This window comes from Lithobates pipiens, unplaced genomic scaffold (assembly GCF_037356315.1).
Source record: "Lithobates pipiens isolate NorthernLeopardFrog02 unplaced genomic scaffold, aLitPip1_a1.2 Scaffold_8, whole genome shotgun sequence".
NCBI lineage: Eukaryota > Metazoa > Chordata > Amphibia > Anura > Ranidae > Lithobates > Lithobates pipiens.
The window spans coordinates 415,954,440-415,976,999 of NW_027507903.1; the positions used below are offsets into that span (position 1 = coordinate 415,954,440).

At 39.1% G+C, this 22,560-nt stretch overlaps 1 protein-coding gene across 2 annotated transcripts in view; it reads left to right on the forward strand.

Moving 5' to 3' along the window:
- The window catches only part of LOC143964452 (protocadherin gamma-C5-like), a 568,154-nt gene that overhangs the window by 18,014 nt on the left and 527,580 nt on the right, over positions 1–22,560 (forward strand). Inside the window, exon 1 of one of the 2 annotated variants that reach the window (XM_077474227.1) lies at positions 19,037–21,583. The exons of the other annotated variant lie outside the window; for it this stretch is intronic. Coding sequence (XP_077330353.1) covers positions 19,175–21,583 — 2,409 coding nt within the window. The 5' untranslated portion in view covers positions 19,037–19,174. Of the gene's footprint in view, positions 1–19,036; positions 21,584–22,560 lie in introns of those variants that run through there. 2 annotated transcript variants of the gene reach the window in all.

A 22,560-nucleotide genomic window follows, 5' to 3' on the forward strand; every position in this document is an offset into this window, starting at 1 on the left:
TTTTTTACCAAAAACATTTAGTAGAATACATATTGGCCTAAATTTATAAAGAAATTCGATTTTTACATATTTTTTTTTTTGGATGTGTTTTATAGCAGAAAGTAAAAACTATTGTTTTTTTCAAAATTGTCCTTTTTTTGTTTATAGCGCAAAAAATTTAAACCAAGAAAGCTCTATTTGTGGGAAAAAATTACATACATGTTATTTGGGTACAGTGTAGTATGACTGCGCAATTGTCAGCTAAAGTAATGCAGTGCCATATTGGCCTGGTCATGAAGGGGGTTATATCTTCTGGTTAAATAAGCTGCCTTCTTTCTCTCTGCAGAGTAGGCTTGTTTATAGGCTGGCATTCTTTAGTTTTTAACATTTATTTATTTTTTCTATTTAAATGAAAAATAATAATTAGATTATTTTGATTAATTGCCATTGCTAACCGTGTCATTCTAAAACATTTTGTTTTTATAAGGATCAGTTATGTAGTGTAATTTTTAATATTAATTTTAATTTATTTTTCTATCTATCTATCTATCTATCTATCTATCTATCTATCTATCTATCTATCTATCTATCTATCTATCTATCTATCTATCTATCTATCTATCTTGCTATTTGTCTATCTGTCTGTCTGTCCTGTCTTTATATCTAGCTGTCTGTTTATCAATTCTGTCAGTCTTTCTGTCTATAGTTCACACTTTTGTATTGATGTTGATATACTTATACTTAGTACTTTAAGTTGTAAAGCTGCAGTACCTTATTTTGAACTCTGAGTGGAACCATTGCACTATAAAAGGTTGTGTTGTGGATGTGAACCAAAATAAATTTTGCTACAGTCCTACAAATCTGATCTGAGGGAATTACTGCAAGAAGTGACTTGTGCATTCTGCAATTTGGAGCTACCAGTAATTGGATAATTTTATAAAACAGCTTAGACCTGGAATATTTTCTTTGATTTTTATTTTTATAAAAGGGACTTAAATATATTTTTGGTTTTACTAAAGAATACTACAGTATTGCTGGATACAGAAGGCTACCAAGGAAAATGATATGGCAAGTACTCTACTTAATTTATTTTTTAATCAGGTTGGTTTCTGGCCAATTACAATATCACATAGCTGAAGAAATGAAGAAAGGATCAATAGTTGGAAATATAGCAAAAGATATTGCATTAAACTGTGAAGATTTAGCACTAAGAAAATTTCAGTTTATTTCTCAAGCAAATAAACAGTATTTTATTATTAATTTGGAAAATTGTTACTTGCTTGTGATAGACAGAATTGACAGAGAAGCAATATGTGGAGCTAAGCAGAGCTGCTTTTTAAACCTTGAAGCTGTAATTGAAAATCCTCTGAGTTTTTATACAATCACTATAGAAATCCAAGATGTGAATGATAATGCACCAACCTTTTCTGAGAAATATTTTGATCTGGAAATGAGTGAAGTAACCTTACCGGGGGAACACTTTGCACTGGGTTATGCACAGGACCCAGACCTGGGGAATAATTCCGTTCAAAGCTATACACTTAGCAGTGTTGAATATTTTAGTCTTGGTGAAAAAATTAGTACTAATGGAAGAAAATACCCAGAAATTATTTTGGAGAAGTCACTGGATAGAGAAAAGCAAAGTACCTATGAGTTAATTTTAACTGCTTTTGATGGGGGAAACCCTTCTAAATCAGGCACTGCAATAATCAAAATTGAAATTCAAGATTTTAATGATAACTTTCCTGTGTTTACTCAAGAAACATATAACATAAAATTACTTGAGAATGTACCTCTTGGTTTTTTAGTAATCCACTTAAATGCAACTGATGAAGATGAAGGCTCTAATGCTTTAATATCATATTCTTTAAGTCATATTTCCAAACAGGCACAACAAATATTTACCATAGATTCCTTAAATGGTGATATTAGGATCAAAGAACATTTGGACTATGAAACTTCAGATAATTATGAAATGACCGTAGCTGCAAAAGATGGTGGAGGCCATGTCACACATTGCAAGTTGTCAGTTCAGGTGGTTGATGTGAATGATAATGTTCCAGAAATAACAGTCACATCTCTTGCAACAACAATTCCAGAAGACTCACCACCTGGTGCAGTTATAGCTTTAGTAAATGTTCGAGATTTGGATTCCGGGTTGAATGGTGAGGTTGCTTGTCAAATGTCCAACATATTGCCTTTTCAACTGATACCATCATCAAGCAGTTACTATAAGCTTGTAACAGCAGCCAACATGGACCAAGAAAAAAACTCTTTGTATAATATTACAATTTTCTGCACAGATAGCGGATCACCACCCCTGAGTAACAATAAAACTATTAAGGTAAATATTTCTGATGTGAACGATAATTCTCCAGTTTTTGAAAAGTTGAACTATGTTGTCTACATTGCAGAAAATAATCAACCAGGCACATCAGTATACAAAGTTCATGCATCAGATCTGGATCGAGATGAGAATGGAAAAATCACCTACACTATTTTAAACAGCAATATAGAAGATATTCCAGTAACATCTTATGTTTCCATAAACTCCGTAACTGGTGTTATTTATGCTCAGAGATCATTTGACTTTGAACAATTGCAAGAGCTTTGGTTTCAGGTGATGGCCAAAGACAATGGTTCCCCACCTTTAAATTGTACTATAGCAGTGAAAATATGTATCGTTGACAAGAATGACAATTATCCTAAGATTCTTTATCCATTATCAGACATAGAGGCATCAACAGTTTTTGAATTTATTCCTCACTCTGCTGAAAAAGGATATCTAGTGACCAAAGTAATCGCAGTAGATGCTGACTCTGGACACAATGCTTGGCTCTCATATCATTTACTTCAGGTTCCTGAACCATCATTACTTAGTATAGGCCAACAATCTGGTGAAATTAGGATTGGGAGGGACATTCAAGACATGGAAACTTTGAAGCAGAAAATTGTGATTTTGGTTAAAGACAATGGAGTTCCTTCTCTTTCAGCAACTGTTACTTTAAATTTGGTTGTGGCAGACAATTTTCAGCAAGTTATTCCAGAGATAAGAAAGCAGCCAAAGGATTTGGAAACATCATCTAATGTGACATTCTACCTAATTATAGCTATAGCACTAATATCTCTTTTATTCATCATAATTGTGGTGGTCACAGTGCTTTATAAATGCAGAACAAACAATACTTCAACAACCTTTGGAACGTATAACACAAATGTGTATCCTCAGTTCACATTAGGATGTCCTTCAGAAATCAGCGATGCAAGTTTACCCTTTCCATTCTCATATGATGTCTGTGTGACTCTTGACTCAAAGCAGAATGAAATTGCTTATCTCAAACCAGTCCACAATGTTCCCACAGACAATCTCATTGATACTGATGACATGACAAATATTTCTACACAGAACAATATCTCTTTTGCCAATATTGGACAGGTATGTGGTAGAAATATTGTATTTGTTTATATGAATGAGTTATTTAAGTGAAACTTTAGTCAGAAAATTAGGTCCTGATAGATCACTTCAGGCTGCCCTCTTTTGCAGGAATAGCTATGTAAAACATTAAAAAATAAGTACCTATACTGTTTACAAACAAGTACTACACTGTCTCATTCTGATGTGCACATGCTCAGTTGCTCTCGGTTTTTAAGCACTGTGCCAATCTGCTGACAGCATATAGATTTACTACTGCTCAGGGGTTCTGAGCTTCAGAAAAATGGCAGCCTCCAGCAAGAACATACAGTACAGGGGAAGTGATGGGGAAATTTACCACATACACTAATTTTGATAGCATTATTATTAATGTGGAATGTATGTTCCTTGCTAAAGAATGGGTAAAGTTTCACTTTAAGGAATATCTAAACCCAAGAACAAAAATGTAATATTGCAGCTTGCCAAACCTTAGCCCCTGTACACACAGTCGTACATTCTGCCAACCAAATCCGTTGGATTTTGTCCGACGGATTTTGTCCGATGGATTGTGTCCGAAACTGTTGCATACACACGGTCGGACCAAGTTGTCGGATTTTGCGGTTGCCAAGAACGCGGTGACGTAAGCCGTGTACGGCTGGACTAGAAAAGGGAAGTTCAGCACCACGTCCGGCACCCTTTGGGCTCCTTCTGCTGATCTCGTGTTAGTAGAAGTTTGGGGAGAGACGATTCGCGCTTTTCACATTAGTGATTCAGATCGCTACTGCTCTTCGGTTTCTGCTTGTCTTTGCGTATCTGATAATCAGTGCGTGCAGTCATTAAGTATTTGTTTCTCATTGTGGACTATATCTTGGTATAGTACGCTTTGAAAGGCATTTCTTATTGTCTGCTTGCTTCTGCTATTCAGGTCGTTCTTTCAGGCCTTGCTGTTTATCGGTGCTTTCTGGTGTCCGTTCTGACGAGCCGACCGTTTTCAAACCATGTTTCGTCTACGTACTCGTCGTAGAGTTTGTGCTGTGCAGGGGCTTCGTGTTGGGGTTCTTACTTTGACACAAGCACGGTCCATGAACAGGGAGGGGAGGAGTTTGTGGACCAATAATTGGTTGCGCCAGCATGACCAGTTCTCGCACATGCCTTTGCTCCGTGAGATCCGTGAGAATAATCCTGATCATTTCAGGAATTATCTCCGGATGACGGACCCCGTTTTTCACCGTCTGCTGGCTTTGCTGACCCCTTATATCACCAGGCAGGATACCTGCATGCGGCAAGCCATCACTCCGGAGAAGAGGCTCATCGCCACGTTGCGCTACTTGGCGACAGGGAGAAGTCTTCAGGACCTCAAGTTCTCTACAGGCATCTCCCCCCAGGCTCTGGGGATCATTATTCCAGAGACCTGTTCTGCCATCATTTAGGTCCTGCAGAAGGACTATATGAAGCTAAGTTTTATCCTTAAACATCACATTCTATGTAGTTCATGATTGCTAATGTCTTGCATTTCTTTCCTCATTCCCTAATTACCATCATTGCAATATGCTCTAATTCATATGCTCTGCCCCTTTGTCCTCATGCATATTTGCCTCACTAACTTCCCCATCATGCTCTTCTTGGCCCATCAAACTATAGTCTAGTCACTTAACAATGTTTTTTGTCAGCTCCATAGTATTGCTTTCCCCTAAATACCCCCTAAAATGTCTACAAATGTGATGTGTGTGCTTCAATTCATGCAAAGTGACCTTTTTTTAATTTTTGGGGTTGTGCCAAACTCATTAGGAACCCCCCTCCCCCCAACTGCTAGCTCAGCTGATAGCAATCCTCTATCTGATGACTTGACCAAACCCAATACACACTATACCTACCTTTTTGATGGTCACATTTATGGACAAATTCACCAAAGCATGTAGTGTAAGGGCCTGCCTCAATACTTTCAAATGCAATTTTTTTTTAACACATTCATTTTCTTGCTATGTAATAGCAGAATGTCAAAATGTGCTTCCATTTTGTTTTCATTTTGTTATTATGACACTTCTTACCTGTCCTGTGGGCTGTCAATAGTGTAAGTAAGGAGGGGCTTCACAAAGTATCACAGATTATTTAGGCATTCAGCTCTCAATCAAGTGGAGAGGGTTACCTGTCCTAAACATCCCCCCTCATTTTTTAGCAAGGGCCCATCATATGGGGGGGGAGGGGATGGGGGGGTGATGACTCTCATAAGGGGACCTTATACTTTAGGCTTTAAATACTCAGTTCCCAAAATGTTATACTAATTTTGATCAAAAATGTGGGTGTCTAATCTGCTTGCAATGTTGATTTGTCAAATGACAAATTTTTGTTCTTGTTTCACTACACAGTGTCCTTCAACGCCACAGGAATGGCAGACTGAGGCCTCCCACTTTGCCATTTTGTGCCTTTTTCACCAACAGTGCAAACCCAAGTTCAGAGCGAGATGAGGGGACAGTCTCTTCTTCAGATAATGTTATTATATTGTGGGTCTGCTACACACACACCTTCTTTTTGTAACTAATGTATGTAGTGCATTACTGACCAAAATCGTGCTAATTTTCAGCACCATGGCAGGAAAATGGCATGATTGTCCAAATTTACACCTCACTGTGGGTGTTTTTTTACTAAAGGCACATCCACTATGCACTACAAGTGCACTGCAAAAGTACACCTGAAACTGCACTTGGAGTGCAAAGTGGAGTTGCTTTTAGTAAATCACACTCCTTCTCAGCACAAACAAAAATTTGACTACAAATACATTTTATGCGCAATGAAAAAGGAAGCCACACATTGTTGATAATTAAACTTTTTAATACAAGCACATTCACATGTGCGTTTCAAAAAGGTTTTTACAACAAACCAAGAGATTGTGTGTATCCAAAACAGAGTTTAATCAGAACTTTGTTTCCTTGTTGTTTTTGTATAAACAGGCATGTATTAAACCATAAAAATACTGAACACAGGAACTTACAAAGTTCAACTTTGAAAAGTGAAGACAATATCAGACCTGAGTATGTACAAACTGGGCTGATATTGCCTTCATCACATGGGGTGTGACCCCTGAAAAATCCAAATTTGGAAGATGCACACAGTGTGTCAACATGTGCTATCTCCCATCATGGGAGATTAATGTACATGCTTTGGGGCTGCAACCCCTTCATCTCAGACACTTTCCACAAAACATGTACATTGATCCCCCATGATGGGAGATAGCGCATGTTTACACACTCTGTGCATCTTCCAAATTTGGAATTTCGATAAATACAACATTTTGTTTTTAAAATAGCAAAAATAAAACCCTATCTAGTTTTTGTTGTTTCACATTCTCCCCAAAACATCAATGATGTTCTTCATTTTATTTTTTACATCATTGATGTTTTGTTGGATAATTTCCAAATCACGATTGCACCCCATTATTTCCCCGATCAAGATCTGGGCACTTTCACTGGTAAAACGGGAATCTTCTTCCACATCACCTACAAAACAAAGCAAAAAAACACACCATGTAATAAAAATATGGTGATATACATTGCTGAGCTTACCGGAAGCTGTGTTCTCCGACACTCACCTGTTGTGGTGACAATTTGTCCAACCTCCACGATCTCTCCTTCCTCCTCCTCCTCCTGTTCCTGCTCCTCTGTTTGTGCTTTTGGAAGTTGGCCTTCTTTGGGAGGGGTGTGGTCTCTGGTGTCCTCATACTTACCGAGTCTTCTCTCCCCTATGAGAATGTAAACAAAGAATAATTAGCACACAGAGGGCAGAAATAGGAATCTGAAACATTGCTTGGAAGTGTTGTACAATTGTGTTTTTGGGCCGAGTTACAAGGTGAGAACATTATTGGGTCACTTTGTTAAGCTGGAATACTTCCCTGCAGAACGATGTTTCTTACGAACGAATGAAACCATGAACTTCAAAGTGGCCATTTTAAAATGCACAACATGAAATCAAAGCACATGGAGCAGTATGCAAGCAAGAATAATCATATGAACACACGACAACTACTTACTTTTTTTAAGAACACGCTTGATCCTTATGTACTGCTCGTGCTCCCTCAGTTTTAGGTCTGACCAGCATTTTCTCAGTTGATCCTTGGATCGGCGTACCCCAAAATTCTTATGAAGACTCTTCACAACTTTAGTCATGATTTTGTCCTTTCTGACATTTGGGTTTGGGTAAGGTCCATACTTCCCATCATAGTCGGTCCTGTTCAATATGTCGACCATCTCCAACATCTCTCCAAAAGACATATTTGAGGCCTTAAATCTTGTCTTCCTGGATCGGGACATTTCAGGCTCCGGGCTTTCCTCGCTCTCCTCCTCGTTAGTGGAACTATTATTAGTGCGCACCTGCGTTCTCTCCGCCATGTGCTCTCCCCACTGCGCCGGAAGCGAAGGGGCAGGGAATAGTCTAGAAAGAACGTCAGGGGCGGGCAGAGTTTCACGCATACGCACTGTATATAAAACGCAACACGCGTGTATCGTCCGTACGATCTGGGAAGAGAGTGAGGCGCGGACGTGACGAACGTGCAAACGAAGGTAACATTTTTAACTTGGTGCTTCACTAGACTAGACTGCTTCTATATAGGCCGATGTTGGGACAAGATTAGGAGGGTTTTTAATGGCATTATTAGTATTTGAGGGTTTGTCTTGTGTTGTGTCTTGCAGACAATATGGATCCATTCCAAAATGAAAATTTTATGGGGCTATTCCTAGAACTCTACAAGGAGATGCCCTGCCTGTGGCAGTTCCACAACAAGTTTTATTCCGACATAACAAAGAGGAACGCAGCGCTGGAGAAACTGCTTTCTTTGGTGCGGGTCATGGTCCCCACGGCAGACATTGCCTATCTGAATAGGAAAATTGGGGCCATGAGGATTACATATTTCAGGGAGAGAAAGAAGCACCTGGAGTCCTTGAGAGCAGGAAATACAGATGCTGTTTATTACCCCAGGATGGTTCACTTTCACAGGCTGCATTTTCTGGTAGACCAGGGGGTACCCAGGCCACCACTCAGGCCATCACTCTCCAGTCTTCCTTCAAGGCATCCTTCACCCCCAGCTGAGGCTTCTGATGTCCAACCTGGGCCTTCCAGGCAGCAACATGTGGTGGGGCCCAGCTTGAGACAGGTATTGCATTGTTGAACATATTTCTTGTGTTACATTTATTGATGTTAACTAGATGTTCTTATTGATCAGTAAGTTGTGATTTATCAAAGTGGTTTACATCTCAAGAGACAGTAGTGACCAAAAATGATTGGGACGGGAAAGAAAAATGCTGGACTCAGAATGATAGTCTGTTCTATTTGATAACATTCAATTTGCAAAAGCCAGGAGCACAAAATGGTGTGATTGATGATCAAAAAACTAAAACTATGTCCCCTTTTCATACACAGGAAGACCTCAGTCGGGGGGAGGCTGTGGCAAGTGGCAGCCAGGAGGTCGACCAACTCCCTCCTCCTCGTGCCCCAACTACAGGAGCCCAGCCACAGCCTCGAAGGATGCCTGGAGGGAAGTGCCCAAGGAAGACGAGTCAGTGATGGCCTGGGTTCAGTCTGGTCTGCCAGAAGATGCAGCTTCTTGAAGATCCACATCCTGGGGACATAAATGGCATCTGAATTTCCTGTTCTCTAGGACTTCGGGACCAGACTTCTCTCCCTGAGATATGTACTCCTCAGGCCACCAATTTTTATATTTAAATTTGTTCATGTCTGCCCTGGGGGCCAAAGGCTGCACCAAAGTAACAAGTTTCTCCAGTGCTGCGTTCCTCTTTTTAGTTTATTGCGACCAAAATAAAGGTTTTTTTGATTGATGAAATACTTGTGTGTGTGTTTTCCTTCCAAAAGGCCAGTTTATTTGTGAGCAGACAGGTACATTTCCCCAAAAATAAGTGAAATGAATAACAAGGGGTACCAACACTAAACAACCTCCTGTAGATTAAAAAATAAAAACAAAATCTCAAAAATACAATAATGTTGTGATAAGTTTACACACAAAAAACACCCCAAAAAAAGGATAAATGAGCAAACTGTCTTTAAAGGAGATTTTTAAGGAATCCAAAAAAAAAGCATCCAAAAAAGAATAAACAAAATCAAAAGAAGTTCGCTCTTGCAGCATTGTAAAGGAGAAGAGAATGAGCTTGATGAAAGAATTTTTAACATTGCAGCGTGACGAATGTGCTATATCGCTTACGAGCAGTAGTTTTACCTGAACGAGCGCTTCCGTGTCAGAATTTGAATGTGAGCATGCGTGGCACCTTGTCCGTCGGAGTAGGCTACACATGATCGGAGTATGTCCGATCGGACCAGTTTGTCGGAAAATATTTCCAGCAAGTTGGAAAACTTGGTCCGACGGATATTCCGACGGAATCAGTCCGATGCATACCACACACAGTTGGATTATCCGACAACACGGTCCGATAGGACACATTCCGACGGATTCTCCGACCGTGTGTACAAGGGCTTAGATGTGTTAGTTGCATAACGTTTATTTTTAAAGCTAAAAAAAATGTCAGCAAATATGGAGAATTTCTGTTTATTATGTGAGAAATATAATGTAAATGTCACTTCCTGTGAGCTAAACTGAAAGCAAAAACATGCTCCTATCCAGTTCAGTGTGGAATATATTAATGGTTCCCAACATACAAACAGTGCAGTACCAGTTTAAAATACCATAGCAAACCTAGGACAGGTTTGCTCAAATATATTAGATTTCTATTTTTGGGTTTAAATATACCTTAATGCATTATTTCTGGCAACAAAAACAAATAATGTTTTAATACACAATGTTTACTATTAAAGGGTATTTCCACTTATGCAGCCACATTGGGATAACACCAACTTTATATTTGTTCCCATAAACATAGCATAACTTAAAGTGGTTGTTACCTTCCAAATTAAATTTACTAACAGCCCCTCTATTTTATCCATGCATAGCACACTTTGTAAGTGTTTTTTTTAAAACAAAGCCTCAAAATACCTTTTATTCAGATATATTTAGGCCAGTGACGTGACTCCCTGCCGCTCTCCTACTGCAATCCAAGGCTACAGTGGGAGAGGCTGAGATCTCCCTCTGACATCAGGATTTCATGTGGCCCTTGGCCCGTCCCTCTGTAGCCCTGGATCGGAGTAGGAGAGCGGCCGGGAGTCACATGCTCAGCCAGAAGACCTCTGAAAAAAATGTATTTAGTGGCTTTGTTTAAAAAAAACACTTACAGAGTGTGTTGTGCAGAGCTGTCAGTGACAGGTTTTAAACTTTTTTAACTACTAATAGTGGCGGGGGCGAGACACAGACACACGGAGATGACAGGAGAAGGGGTGGCAGGAGGACAGAGGAGAACTGCGGATGATGGAGGCACGTAAACTAATTACGATACAGGGCTCAGAAGCCATGATTATCATTGTCAGTACACAGAGAGGGACTCAGGAAGTGACAGCAGGATCAGCCAGGTTTTTTACAGCTTAGAGAGGGACAGGTTAGAGAGCACTGTGCTGTTTAACCTGCTATAAAGGAACAAGAGCTCTCTTTGTTTGGGTTACAAACACTTTAATTCAAATATTTAAATATTTCTGGTTACATTTCAAGTGCTTTTACTTGATTAACCACTTAAGGACCAAGCTTCTTTTTGAGATGTGTTGTTTATAAGTTAAAAAAATGTTTTTTTGCTAGAAAATTACTTTGAACCCCCAAACATTACACATTTTTTCAAACACCGTAGAGAATAAAATGACAGTTGTTGCAATACTTTCTGTCACACTGTATTTGTGCAGCGGTCTTTCAAGCGCACTTTTTTGGGAAAAAATACACTTATTTGAATAAAAAATTAGACAACAGTAAAGTTAGCCCAATTTTTTTATACTGTGAAAGATAATGTTACACCGAGTAAATTGATACCCAACATCTCACGCTTTAAAATTGCGCCTGCTTGTGGAATGGCGACAAACTTTCACCCTTAAAAATCTCCATAAGTGACATTTAAAAAAATTCTCCAGGTTGCAGAGGTGGTCTAGGGCTAGAATTATTTCTCTCACTCTATGTAATCTATCATGTGTAATTTGAACACCGTTTTCGTATGCGTTTGCTTCTGCACACAAGCTGGGCAGGATGGGCCATGTTTAAAAATGTATTTTCTTATTTATTTTACCTTTTATTTTTACACTTTTTTTTTTTAAATGGCGTCACTTTTATTCCTATTACAAGGAATGTAAACATTAATAGAAAAAAAACATGACAGGACCTCTTAAATAAGCAGCGGAGGGCACTGGAGTGGCAAATCCACTGCAGAGACCACTCTTATCAGAAGGTGGACCACAGGCGGAAGAAGATACCGGGGTTATGGCAGCTAGCTGGTGCCATAACAACAATATCCCCTTTCAAAGTAAGGACGTATATCGGAGTTCGGTGGTCCAGAAGTGGTTAAAAATCATTACATGCTCTTCCTGCTGTGTAATTTGGGCTGTGAAGTAATGTTTAAAATAAATAACCTTGCCGATACAGTGTTCACAATTCTACTGTACTATATCAGCTGTAAACTGGCCAACAAAAGGGTTAAACCTGGAGAAGACAGTGATTACTGCAAGTGCGTATAATACCTCCCCCCTTAGATACATCTAAAATGTAAGAATATATATATTTTTAGGTATACTGTATGAATGGAACAACATAATGAACAAATAATGGGATTTTATCAAATTTTACTGCAAGGGTGTAAATACACTTTAAGTCCCCATAAGGAAAAAAGGATGTATGCATCACATGGAAGAAAAGAATGAATCAGGCCACATAGGTGGAGCAGGGATGCCTCTTACAGATTTGTTAAAACTTGTGCACATGTCAATTGCTTAATGCTGACTATCCAATCCCATTATCAGAACATCCATGTTTTCCACTTTCCGCCATAGCAGTAGGTGATATTAGAATGATGTGAAGTCACATTTTCTGGTTACATTTTGATGATGGATTTTTTTTTCAATGAATGCACATTTTAAGATAAAATATATATCTTTCCAAAAAAAAAATATATATGTCTTTCCATAGCCTGGCATTAAGCATATATATTACCATGTCAGGGGCAGAAGATCGCAAACACTAAATGACACACGAATCTGCAGTAATACAATATCTTTGCCTATAATACAGAAGATATTGCTACTTTGAATCTATAGCTGGATATTGTTGTTACAATGTAATTTAAACTGTGAATATGCATTCTAGTTACAAAATATTTTCTCTGTGTATGCAGTTATAGAAGCAGTGACTGAATTTGATATAATTGATCAAATGAATAGAATAAACCTGTTTAAACATGGAATTTTAAAAATCTTATTAGCATAAAACTATCTTTTACTAAGTACAAGAAATTTTGTAAAGGGAGACTCTTAAGCCGCGTACACACGGGCAGACTGTCTGTCCAACTTAGTCCGTCGAAACACATTTCAGCGGACAGTCCGCTCGTGTGTGGGCTTCAGCTGACTTTTTCAGCGTGCAGTCTGGCGGACTAAGTATTTCGGAATTTCCGTAATATTGTCCGTCCAACTTTGGTTTCAGCGGACAGTCCGCTCGTGAGTAGGCTAGTTCGACGGACTAAGTATGGCGCATGCTCAGAAAGGATTTACACGGCGAAAGGTTGCATTGCTGTGTATTGGACTTCCTATTTCTAGTCCCGTCGTACGTGCTGTACACGTCATCGCGCAAGCTTTCGACGGACTGTTGTTCATCCGTGTGTGGTCAAGTCCGTTCATTCGAAAGTAGGACGGACTGTCCGTCGGATTGTCTGACGGACTAAGTTGGCCAGACAGTCCGCCCGTGTGTACGCGGCTTTAGCAGTATTTTGACAGATTATATATTTTGATAGGGGTTTTTTTTTAAAACACCTTTGCAGCAAAATAATTTATACATTGCAATTTTCCTTTCACTTCAGATGATACGTTTATTCCTTTTAGAACATCATAAAATTATGCAGAAGTAAATTGTATCGTAATTTTCTTAATACAATATTTAGAATATTTGTAATACATTGTTATCTATTGGCTCAAACCTTTTCAGACAGTAAATAAGACCAGCTTCATTGATAATTTGTGTTATCAAAACGAATGTACCATAGAAAATTGTTTATATACAGTAAATAATACAATAACATATTTTGAATTTACTATTAGCCTACCAATGTGGGAAGATGAAACCGATAACATTTTACTGCAGCAATTTTTTTTGTTGCCCAACTAGGAGAAATATTAGTACTAGGCCAATAATAATGCACAGGAGCGTAAAAATAACCCCCCCCCCCCCCCCAAAAAAAAGTGTACACAATAAAGCCAACAAAAATTGGACACTCATTCAGACAGAGAAATATTAGCCCCATAACAGTTACAAAGGTGGCTAATAAATGTGAGAGCAAGAGTGAATGGGAGATAGTGATTTGAATTTATGAGGTTACGTTTGTACTAACATGTAAGTGCTTTTGCCAGTCATGAGAATGAGTGGCAATGAGGTCCGGTGAGGGATATTCTTAAGGGAGAGGGACTTGCACATTTTCTTTGGTGGTGGATATTTGGTGTGTCATCTTCAGTGAGAAGAATTGAAGCACTACTTTTGACACTTTTATGGACATTTGTTACAGCACTTACTATGTTATTAAGTTATTATTTTTTGTTGGGTTTATTTTTTGCGCTACTGTGGCTTATTATTGAAATAATACTGATGATATTTCACCCTTTTGGCCTATTTACAGTATTTTTATACAGTAGCAGCATTACAAGTGTGATATATGTATATTTTGACACTATTCTGGAGTGCAGTGAATTTTTGTATTTTATGACCATTTTTATTGTTTTGAATGGACTAAGTTTATAAATATTTGAATTGTTTTGTTTTGTTTTTTGGATTGAGTCTGAGTATGTATATCAGTGCATCATTCTTTGTAACCTTAATGCACTACCTGTTTTTTAAACTTAGGTCAGCTGCTTTAATAGTGTCAGCAATTTGGGTCTTTTTTTATGTGCCAGCTCCCTTACTATAAAAGGGCAGGTTCTGAGAAGCCATTTGTCAGTGCGTGTTGGAGTAGTATTGGGAGAGCTGTCTACAGTCTCTGTATGGAGAGATAGTTGGTATATGGTGCTATATTGTGCTATATTGTGTTCAATTGTAGAGTGGTGGGCTACATATTTTTGTTACCCCCTCCAGGGAGACTATTACGATAGTACTATTAATAATATACTTCTATTGTTTCCCTCCTTGAATCTTTCTTTTTGTTGTGTTTTCTTTTTTATTTGTATTTATTTCAAGTTCAAGTCACATTTATTTGACCTTGTGCAATAACTGCAATTACATTTAAGCAATTCTCTTTATTAAAAATGTCCAACAGACTATCATGAACCTGGTGCTGGAGGCCAATGGAGAGAGAGGGCTACCCTTGCAGTTCCAGACCCCCCAAGGGTAAAAACAGGAGAGGTCAGGCCCAAAGTGGCTCGGGTTGCCTGATGGACTGTGTGTAGGAAGTTCCAGAGTACAGCTGGTGTGATGGCATAGAATCAGGAGAGAGATGGTGCCCGTGTAGGTTTACAGGTCTCTGATAATGCAGAGACTGGAGCGTAGTCAGAAAGAAACCTAGATCAGGAGCCAGGTGGGTATCAGAGCAGACATGGTCAGATGGATAGCCAAGCTCAGGAGCCAGGTGTATATCAGAGCAGACATGGTCAGATGGATACCGAAGGTCAAACACAGGAAGCAAGCAGGAGACAGGTCAAGGACAAGCTGGGTCGGTAACAGGATACACAGGGATATTACAGATAACTCACTGGAGGAGCTGAAGATCAACCACCAATGGAAATCACTGGCAGGCTTGTTTATTTAGGCCCATGTGAAGTGCTGGTAAGATGCTGGGTCCTAGAGCCCTTCTCCTACTGTTGGTGTCCTGAGAGATGCTGGGTCCTAGAGTCCTGACACAGGACTAAATTGAAAGGCAGAAATTAGGGGCATGCAGGTTTTGCAGAAAAAAAGCTGTGGTTGGGTTGCACCATCTAGAGTCAGGTCACATTTGCCATTTCTACCTCAGAGTGGCACATGAGGAATTTGAATGGCTGAAAGGAATACTCTGCCTCCTCTTTAAAGGCAGATCACAAGATCACTGACTTTCTGCAGGAGGATGATCTTGACCATAAGCAAGCATTTCACCTTTCAGATATTGAGTATGACGAAAATAGCACCATGACCATAGTGAGAGGGGACACCAAGAAGGGAGTAACAAGAGGGAGTGATATTCCAGCAGCTGCAGCATATTGCAGAAAATAGGCTCCAGGAATGAGATGATAAGGTGGCAGATAAGTTGGATGATAAGGTGGCAGATCATCCATGGGTATCACTGATTGGTGAGGAGGAAAGTTTTGAGGGAGAAGCAGAACAGCAACAAGGCAGGAATATGTTCATGGGCAGGGGCAGCGGCAGCTTGCATAAAATCCATCTGGCTGCTGTACTCCACAGGTACAGGCCACTGCTATCCCTAGGGCTGGCCAATGGAGCTCTGACGTGTTGTCCTTTTTTAATGCATCTGCTGTTGACAGCACCTGACACTGGCATACTGGCAAACAGGTTGGTAACAAAAGGCTTGCCCTCCCTCCCTCCCTTCACTCATTAATTTCCACATCTCCTGTGTTCCACTGTATTTTCCTGCCACATCCACCACAACATCTGGCACCTAAAGTGACAGTGAGGGAAATCAAAATGGTGGTTTCAGAGTCTTAGGATATGCGATGTTGGGAAAGTGGGTCTTGGTCTTGTAAAAGGGTACATTTACTCCTGTTACTGTGCCTTCAGTACCGGTACCGGGTCTATCAGTCCATGGAGTGTGTGTTCCAGGAGGAACATGAAAGAGATTATATCACTAATTTTCACCTCATCATCAGTTACCATTTTGGTCGACAAAGGTGCTGCATGCATTTTGAATGATAAACCATTCATGTAGTAAACAACACGCAGGTACTCATTGGGAACACTTCTGTAGAATAGACAAAGTTGAGTTCCTTCATGTGGGAGTGTCACAGATGAGCCAGTTGATGTTGGTGCCGCATTTCTACCAGGCCAATATTAACCACCTAAGGTGGCCCTAAACCCCTCTGGCCAAATGAAAGACCACCTGGAAGCACCAAATCACCATATTACGTACATATGCTAGGCACATTATATGTTTCATGTTTCCCAGGTGAACAGCAGCAAGCACGCTAGTGCTATTGTCATACATGACCTTGCCTGACTAAAGATGAGGTGTGATTAGTCACTTCTCAGTCTGGGCCAAGAGAGCTGGCATGTCCCACAGGCATACAGGCTGTAAAATTTATTGACAGAAATTAACCTGGGATGTTGTATATGCTCTGGGTCACTTGGGGTGGACTACTGGATTGTAAGAGTTGCAACATGAGTACAATGAGCAGGAGGAGGTACAGTACATATGACTGCATTCTCACCATCATAAAACACTAAAGCTGGCACCACCAGTTCCAGTGGTGTTCCCTGCATCCTTCTGACCTGGCAGAAGATTGACACAGTGTGCTATGAATGATATGTACTGTCCCTGTCCAAGCTTACTGGACCATTTTTTAGGTGTACCCTAGAAACAGTGTGGTCCAGCAACACCAACAAATTACATTCCACTTGTTGATGGAAGGCAGGAAGGGCTTTCTGGGAAAAAAAGATGTGTACCTACCACTGTACTGTAGCTACAAAGCCAAATGTTTTGCCAAAGTGGAATTAAAATGCTGGGCATGATGGTGATTTGAAGATATTTTTTCTTCTTCTCTAGTAGCTGTGGAAGAGATACCTGCCCAGAGAAAGATGCTGGGGATGGTGGGGGATGGGGACGTGGGATGCATGAGAATACATGCATATTGGGAAATCTGTTCCCTGAAACAAAAGTTAGACCTGCTGATTTGCTACCTTTATCCCAGAGGAAGCCCAAAATGCTGTATTTCCTGATAGTGGCGGTGGTGATGGAGATTGCCTTAGTAACATTTTTTCTGAGTTTTCAGGCTGATTGCTGAATAGATCTGTTACAGGGCTTATACAGACACTCTTAAAGTACTGGACCCCATGGACCATTCGGTGTCCAGTCTGGACCACTGGCTGAAGCTTCATGAAAGGAGTTCAGTAATGAGATAAAAGCTGTAATTATTGAACTCCTTTTAAAAGTCTAGTCACTTGGGGTTAGTTTGAAACTCTGGTTTTAATCTGGTGTGAGTCACTGACCTTGAACAATTATATAGGGCATACTTTTGATCGATGGAAGCTATAGCACAGCTTCTATGAATGGAGAAGGGGGACAGAATGGGTGAGCATAGTCGGTACCCTTGACAAATGCCTTTGACAGGTCCAGAAGCTGATCTCCACTGCAGGGGTATGGGGAGGATTAGAGGATAGAAGATTTCATCTAGGACAGCTGTCACTAGCACAAGAGACACTTATTATTATTATTATTATTATTATTATTATAATACAGGATTTATATAGCACCAACAGTTTGTGCAGCACTTTACAACATGAGGGCAGACAGTACACAATACACAATACAAATCAATACAGGAGGGACTAGAGGGCCCTGCTCATTACAGCTTACAATCTAGAAGGGAGGGTCAGGTTGAAACAAAAAGGTAATAACTGTGGGGGATGAGCTGATGGAGAAAATGAAAATACAGTTGTTAGGTGTGTGTGTAGGGTAGGTTTCTCTGAAGAGAAGGGTTTTCATGGATTGTCTAAAAGCTAATAAAGTAGGAGATAGGCGGACAGATTGGGGTAGGGCATTCCATAGGATTGGAAAGGCTTTGGAAAAGTCCTGGAGGCGAGCATGGGAGGAGGTGATGAGGGAGCTAGAGAGCAGGAGATCTTGAGAGTAATGAAGAGAACCAGTAGGTTGGTATTTAGAGACTAAGCTAGTGAAATTGTGCATGGCTTTGTACGTAGTTGTTAGTATTTTGAATTTAATTCTTTGGCCGAGTGGAAGCAAGTGAAGGGTTTGACAGAGAGGAGTCGCAAACACAGAACGATTGGTAAGGTAGATAAGTCTGGCAGCAGCATTCATGATGGATTGAAGAGGTGATAGACTATGTAAAGGTAAGCCAAGGGAGTTGCAGTAGTTGTTACTTGTTGAATGTAAGCATTCTCCCTTGAGCTGATTAAAAAATAATTAACCAAATGCAGGATTTAAGCAAGGCAAATGTAACCTGTTTGTGATTTTTTTTTTTTAATTATTAAAATATCATGCATACATCAATTATTTAGTGGTAAAAAAATACAGCTACTAATCTTGAAATATTTGTGGACAGATCATTTTGGATGTTGTTGCTGTATGTAGATTGATTGATTATGAGATTCATTTTTTCAGTAGGCTGGGAAAGTAAAACTGCATAAAACCACAAAGTTCAGGACCATACCAGTTTTTTTTTATTTGATAAGCTTGAAATTGATCCTGAATTAATAACATATGTAGTTACTGCTAAATCATACACTATAAATTGAGGATTTAAGCTGGTAAGCTGTAGTACCTTACTTTGAACTCTGAGTGCCGCTATTGTACCACAGATTTGAGAATTCTAGCTTTGGAGAGTGGAGAGTGGAGAATGAATACATCTCATGGTACAAGGCTGTATGTAGTAAACGTTGCATTTCTCGGCACACACTGCTATATCTTTTACCTGGATCCTGTCAACAAGATAAATCTTGGATATTACAAATTTGAATCATTATTCTCCTGGATTTATTGAAGAAGGATATACTTTCTCGCAAACATGAAAGATTTTACAAGATGCAGGTATAAATATTGGATGCTTGAATGGCAGGAATTATTGTATTTGGTTTTGATTTTCTTTGAACATGTGTTTTGTCAGCTGCAGTACTCTATACCTGAAGAATTAAAGCAAGGCTCTGTGGTTGGGAATGTGGCAAAGGATCTTGGATTAAATGTAAAAGAAGTAGCACTAAGAAAATTCCAGATTGTATCTCATGGAAAAAAACAATATTTCACTGTTAATTTGCAAGATGGAAATTTGGTTATCTCAGATAGAATTGATAGAGAAACATTATGTGGGGCTAAACAGAGCTGCTTTTTAAACCTTGAGGCTGTTATAGAAAACCCTCTGAATTTTTACACAATAACTGTGGAAATACAAGATGTGAATGACAATTCACCTACCTTTCCAACCAGTCATTTTGATATAGAAATAAGTGAACTTACCATACCTGGAGCCCGCTTTGCATTAGGAAATGCAAATGATCCAGATCTAGGAACAAATACAGTAGACCACTACACACTCAGTGATACTAGCTATTTCTGCTTGGGAGAAAAAACTATGAGAGATGGAATCTGGTACCCTGAACTTACACTAGAAAAATCTTTGGACAGAGAAAAACAAAGTTACTATGAATTAGTTTTAATAGCCTCAGATGGAGGCAAACCACCTAAAACCGGCACTGCACATATTAAAATTACAGTACAAGATGTTAATGATAACTTTCCTGTTTTTACAAAAGATACATATCAAATAAATATAATGGAGAATGTACCTATTGGTTTTCTGGTTGTCCATTTGAATGCAACTGATAAAGATGAAGGTTCTAATGCTTTTATAACCTATGCGTTCAGTCATATTTCAAAAAATGCACATCAGCTTTTTAGTGTGGATCCCTTAACTGGTGATATTAAAATAATAGGAAATTTAGACTATGAGGCTGCAGATTCTTATGAGATTACCGTAGAAGCTAAAGATGGTGGTGGACATGTTGCTCGTTGCAAGATATCAATACAAGTATATGACGTGAATGATAATGTCCCAGAAATAATTGTAACATCCCTCTCTGCAACAGTTCAAGAAGATGCACCTCCGGGTACTGTCATAGCATTAGTTAATGTTCATGATTTAGATTCTGGAATTAATGGGGAGGTTGCATGTCAGATCGCTAATACGTTACCATTTCAATTAATACCATCATCGATTAGTTACTATAAACTTGTAACTGCAGTGAGCATGGATAGGGAAAAAACCTCTGTGTATGACATTACAGTTTCCTGTGTGGATAACGGCTCTCCCCCATTATCCAGCAATAAAACCATTCCATTGACTGTTTCAGATGTAAATGATAATTCACCTATTTTTGAAAAAAACACATATGTTATCTACATTCTAGAGAATAATCAATCAGGGACATCTGTGCATCATGTACATGCTGTAGACCTTGATTGTGATGAGAATGGAAAAGTATCTTACAGCATTTTAAGTAGCAACATAGAAGAAATTCCAGTATCTTCATATGTTTCCATGAACTCAATGACAGGAGTTATTTATGCACAGAGATCATTTGACTTTGAACAGTTAAGGGAATTTCATTTTCAAGTTATGGCTAAAGATAGTGGAAAACCTCCTTTGAGTAGCAATGCCACTGTGAAGATATGTATCATTGACAAGAATGATAACACACCTAAAATTCTCTATCCATCACCAGAGAATGAGGGATCATCTTTGTTTGAATTTATTCCTCACTCTGCTGAGAAAGATTATCTGGTGACCAAAGTGATTGCTGTCGATGCTGACTCAGGACACAATGCCTGGCTCTCTTATCACTTGCTGCAAATTCCTGATCCCTCTTTGTTCTCCATTGGTCAACACACTGGGGAAATCAGACTTGGAAAAGACTTGCCAAACATGGATTCATTAAGGCAAAAAGTTGTAGTTATGGTAAAGGACAATGGAGCCCCATCCCTATCATCTACAGTCACTTTGAACTTGGTTGTTGCAGAAAATTTTCATCAGGTTTCTCCAGAGATAAAACGTCAACCAAGTACTAAAGACACTTCAACTAATGCCACATTCTATCTAGTAGTAGCCATAGCATTAATTTCATTTTTATTTATTGGAACTGTATTGATCATAGTCATTTTTAAATGCAGAAAAATGAATAACCCAACATCCACTAGAACTCTTGGTAGAGATGTTTATCCTCAGTTCGCCCCTCAGTTCACCCTGGGATGCCCTTCTGAGATCAGTGATACAAGTTTACCTTTTCCATTCTCATATGATGTGTGTGTGACCTTAGACTCAAAGCAGAATGAAATTGCTTATCTGAAATCAGTCCAGAATGTCCCCACAGACAATCTTATTGACACCGGTGATTCAGGGATCGGTAGTGATCAGGCTCCAAAGGTAAGAGAAATGGACATAACCATTACGATATAAATCTATATTGATAGAAAATACTATGTTCATACAATATTGCCTAATTTAGATAAATTAGAAATTACTGTTACTAATTGGCAATATAGTAAAAATTCAAGTTGCAAACCTATTTTTGGTTTAATGTATATGTGGGATACCACTGTGGTATTGCCTTTCCAATAATGCATTATGTTTTCTGGTACATTTCAATACTTGGTGTCTTTGTATAACATCGTAAATACTTGGCATAGAATTTAGGGTTGTCTCAAGTAATATCAAGCTTTTCTTGACGCTATCTTGTAAAATCGAACTTCTTTATGATTTTGAGGCTCAGGATTCTAATGAGGCTCCATACTTTTATTTGAAAATCATCATAAGTTAAAAAACATTTCTCAACATCCAGTACAATATCAGTGATATCATTATCATATTAAATGCTTGAAATGCATGTCTAAAACCTTTTTCTTGATTTGCATAGAATGGGGAAGGATTAGAACTTCTCATGGGTTTTTATTGCTATTCAGAAAGTGGAAAAGTTTCCCCAAGGGTTTTTTTTTAGCAGCAAACCTTTTTTTATAAAAAAAAGCGATTGGTTAAAAATCTTTTATTCTAGCAAAGAATGAATACAATTATTAGTGATGGACGAACTTCCGACGGGACGTTTCGCGAACGCGAAACGCGAACGGACACAAACGTTCGCGAAAACGACCGTTCGCCGCGGGCTCCATTGACTTCAATGGGAGGCGAATTTCGCAAACCTTTAGGTCGAATTTGCGGCCACGGGGTAATTATTAGGGGGTAGCACGTAGTCCCACCACCTGGACAATAGCATAATACATGTATGAGGTGAATTTGGGATCGATAACTACAAGCATTTTTTTTTTATTTGGGAAATTGTTCTGACAATTCAGGACTATGGAGCTAATGAAGGCAATGGAGGAGAGGGAAGGTCAGGGACCAGGGTA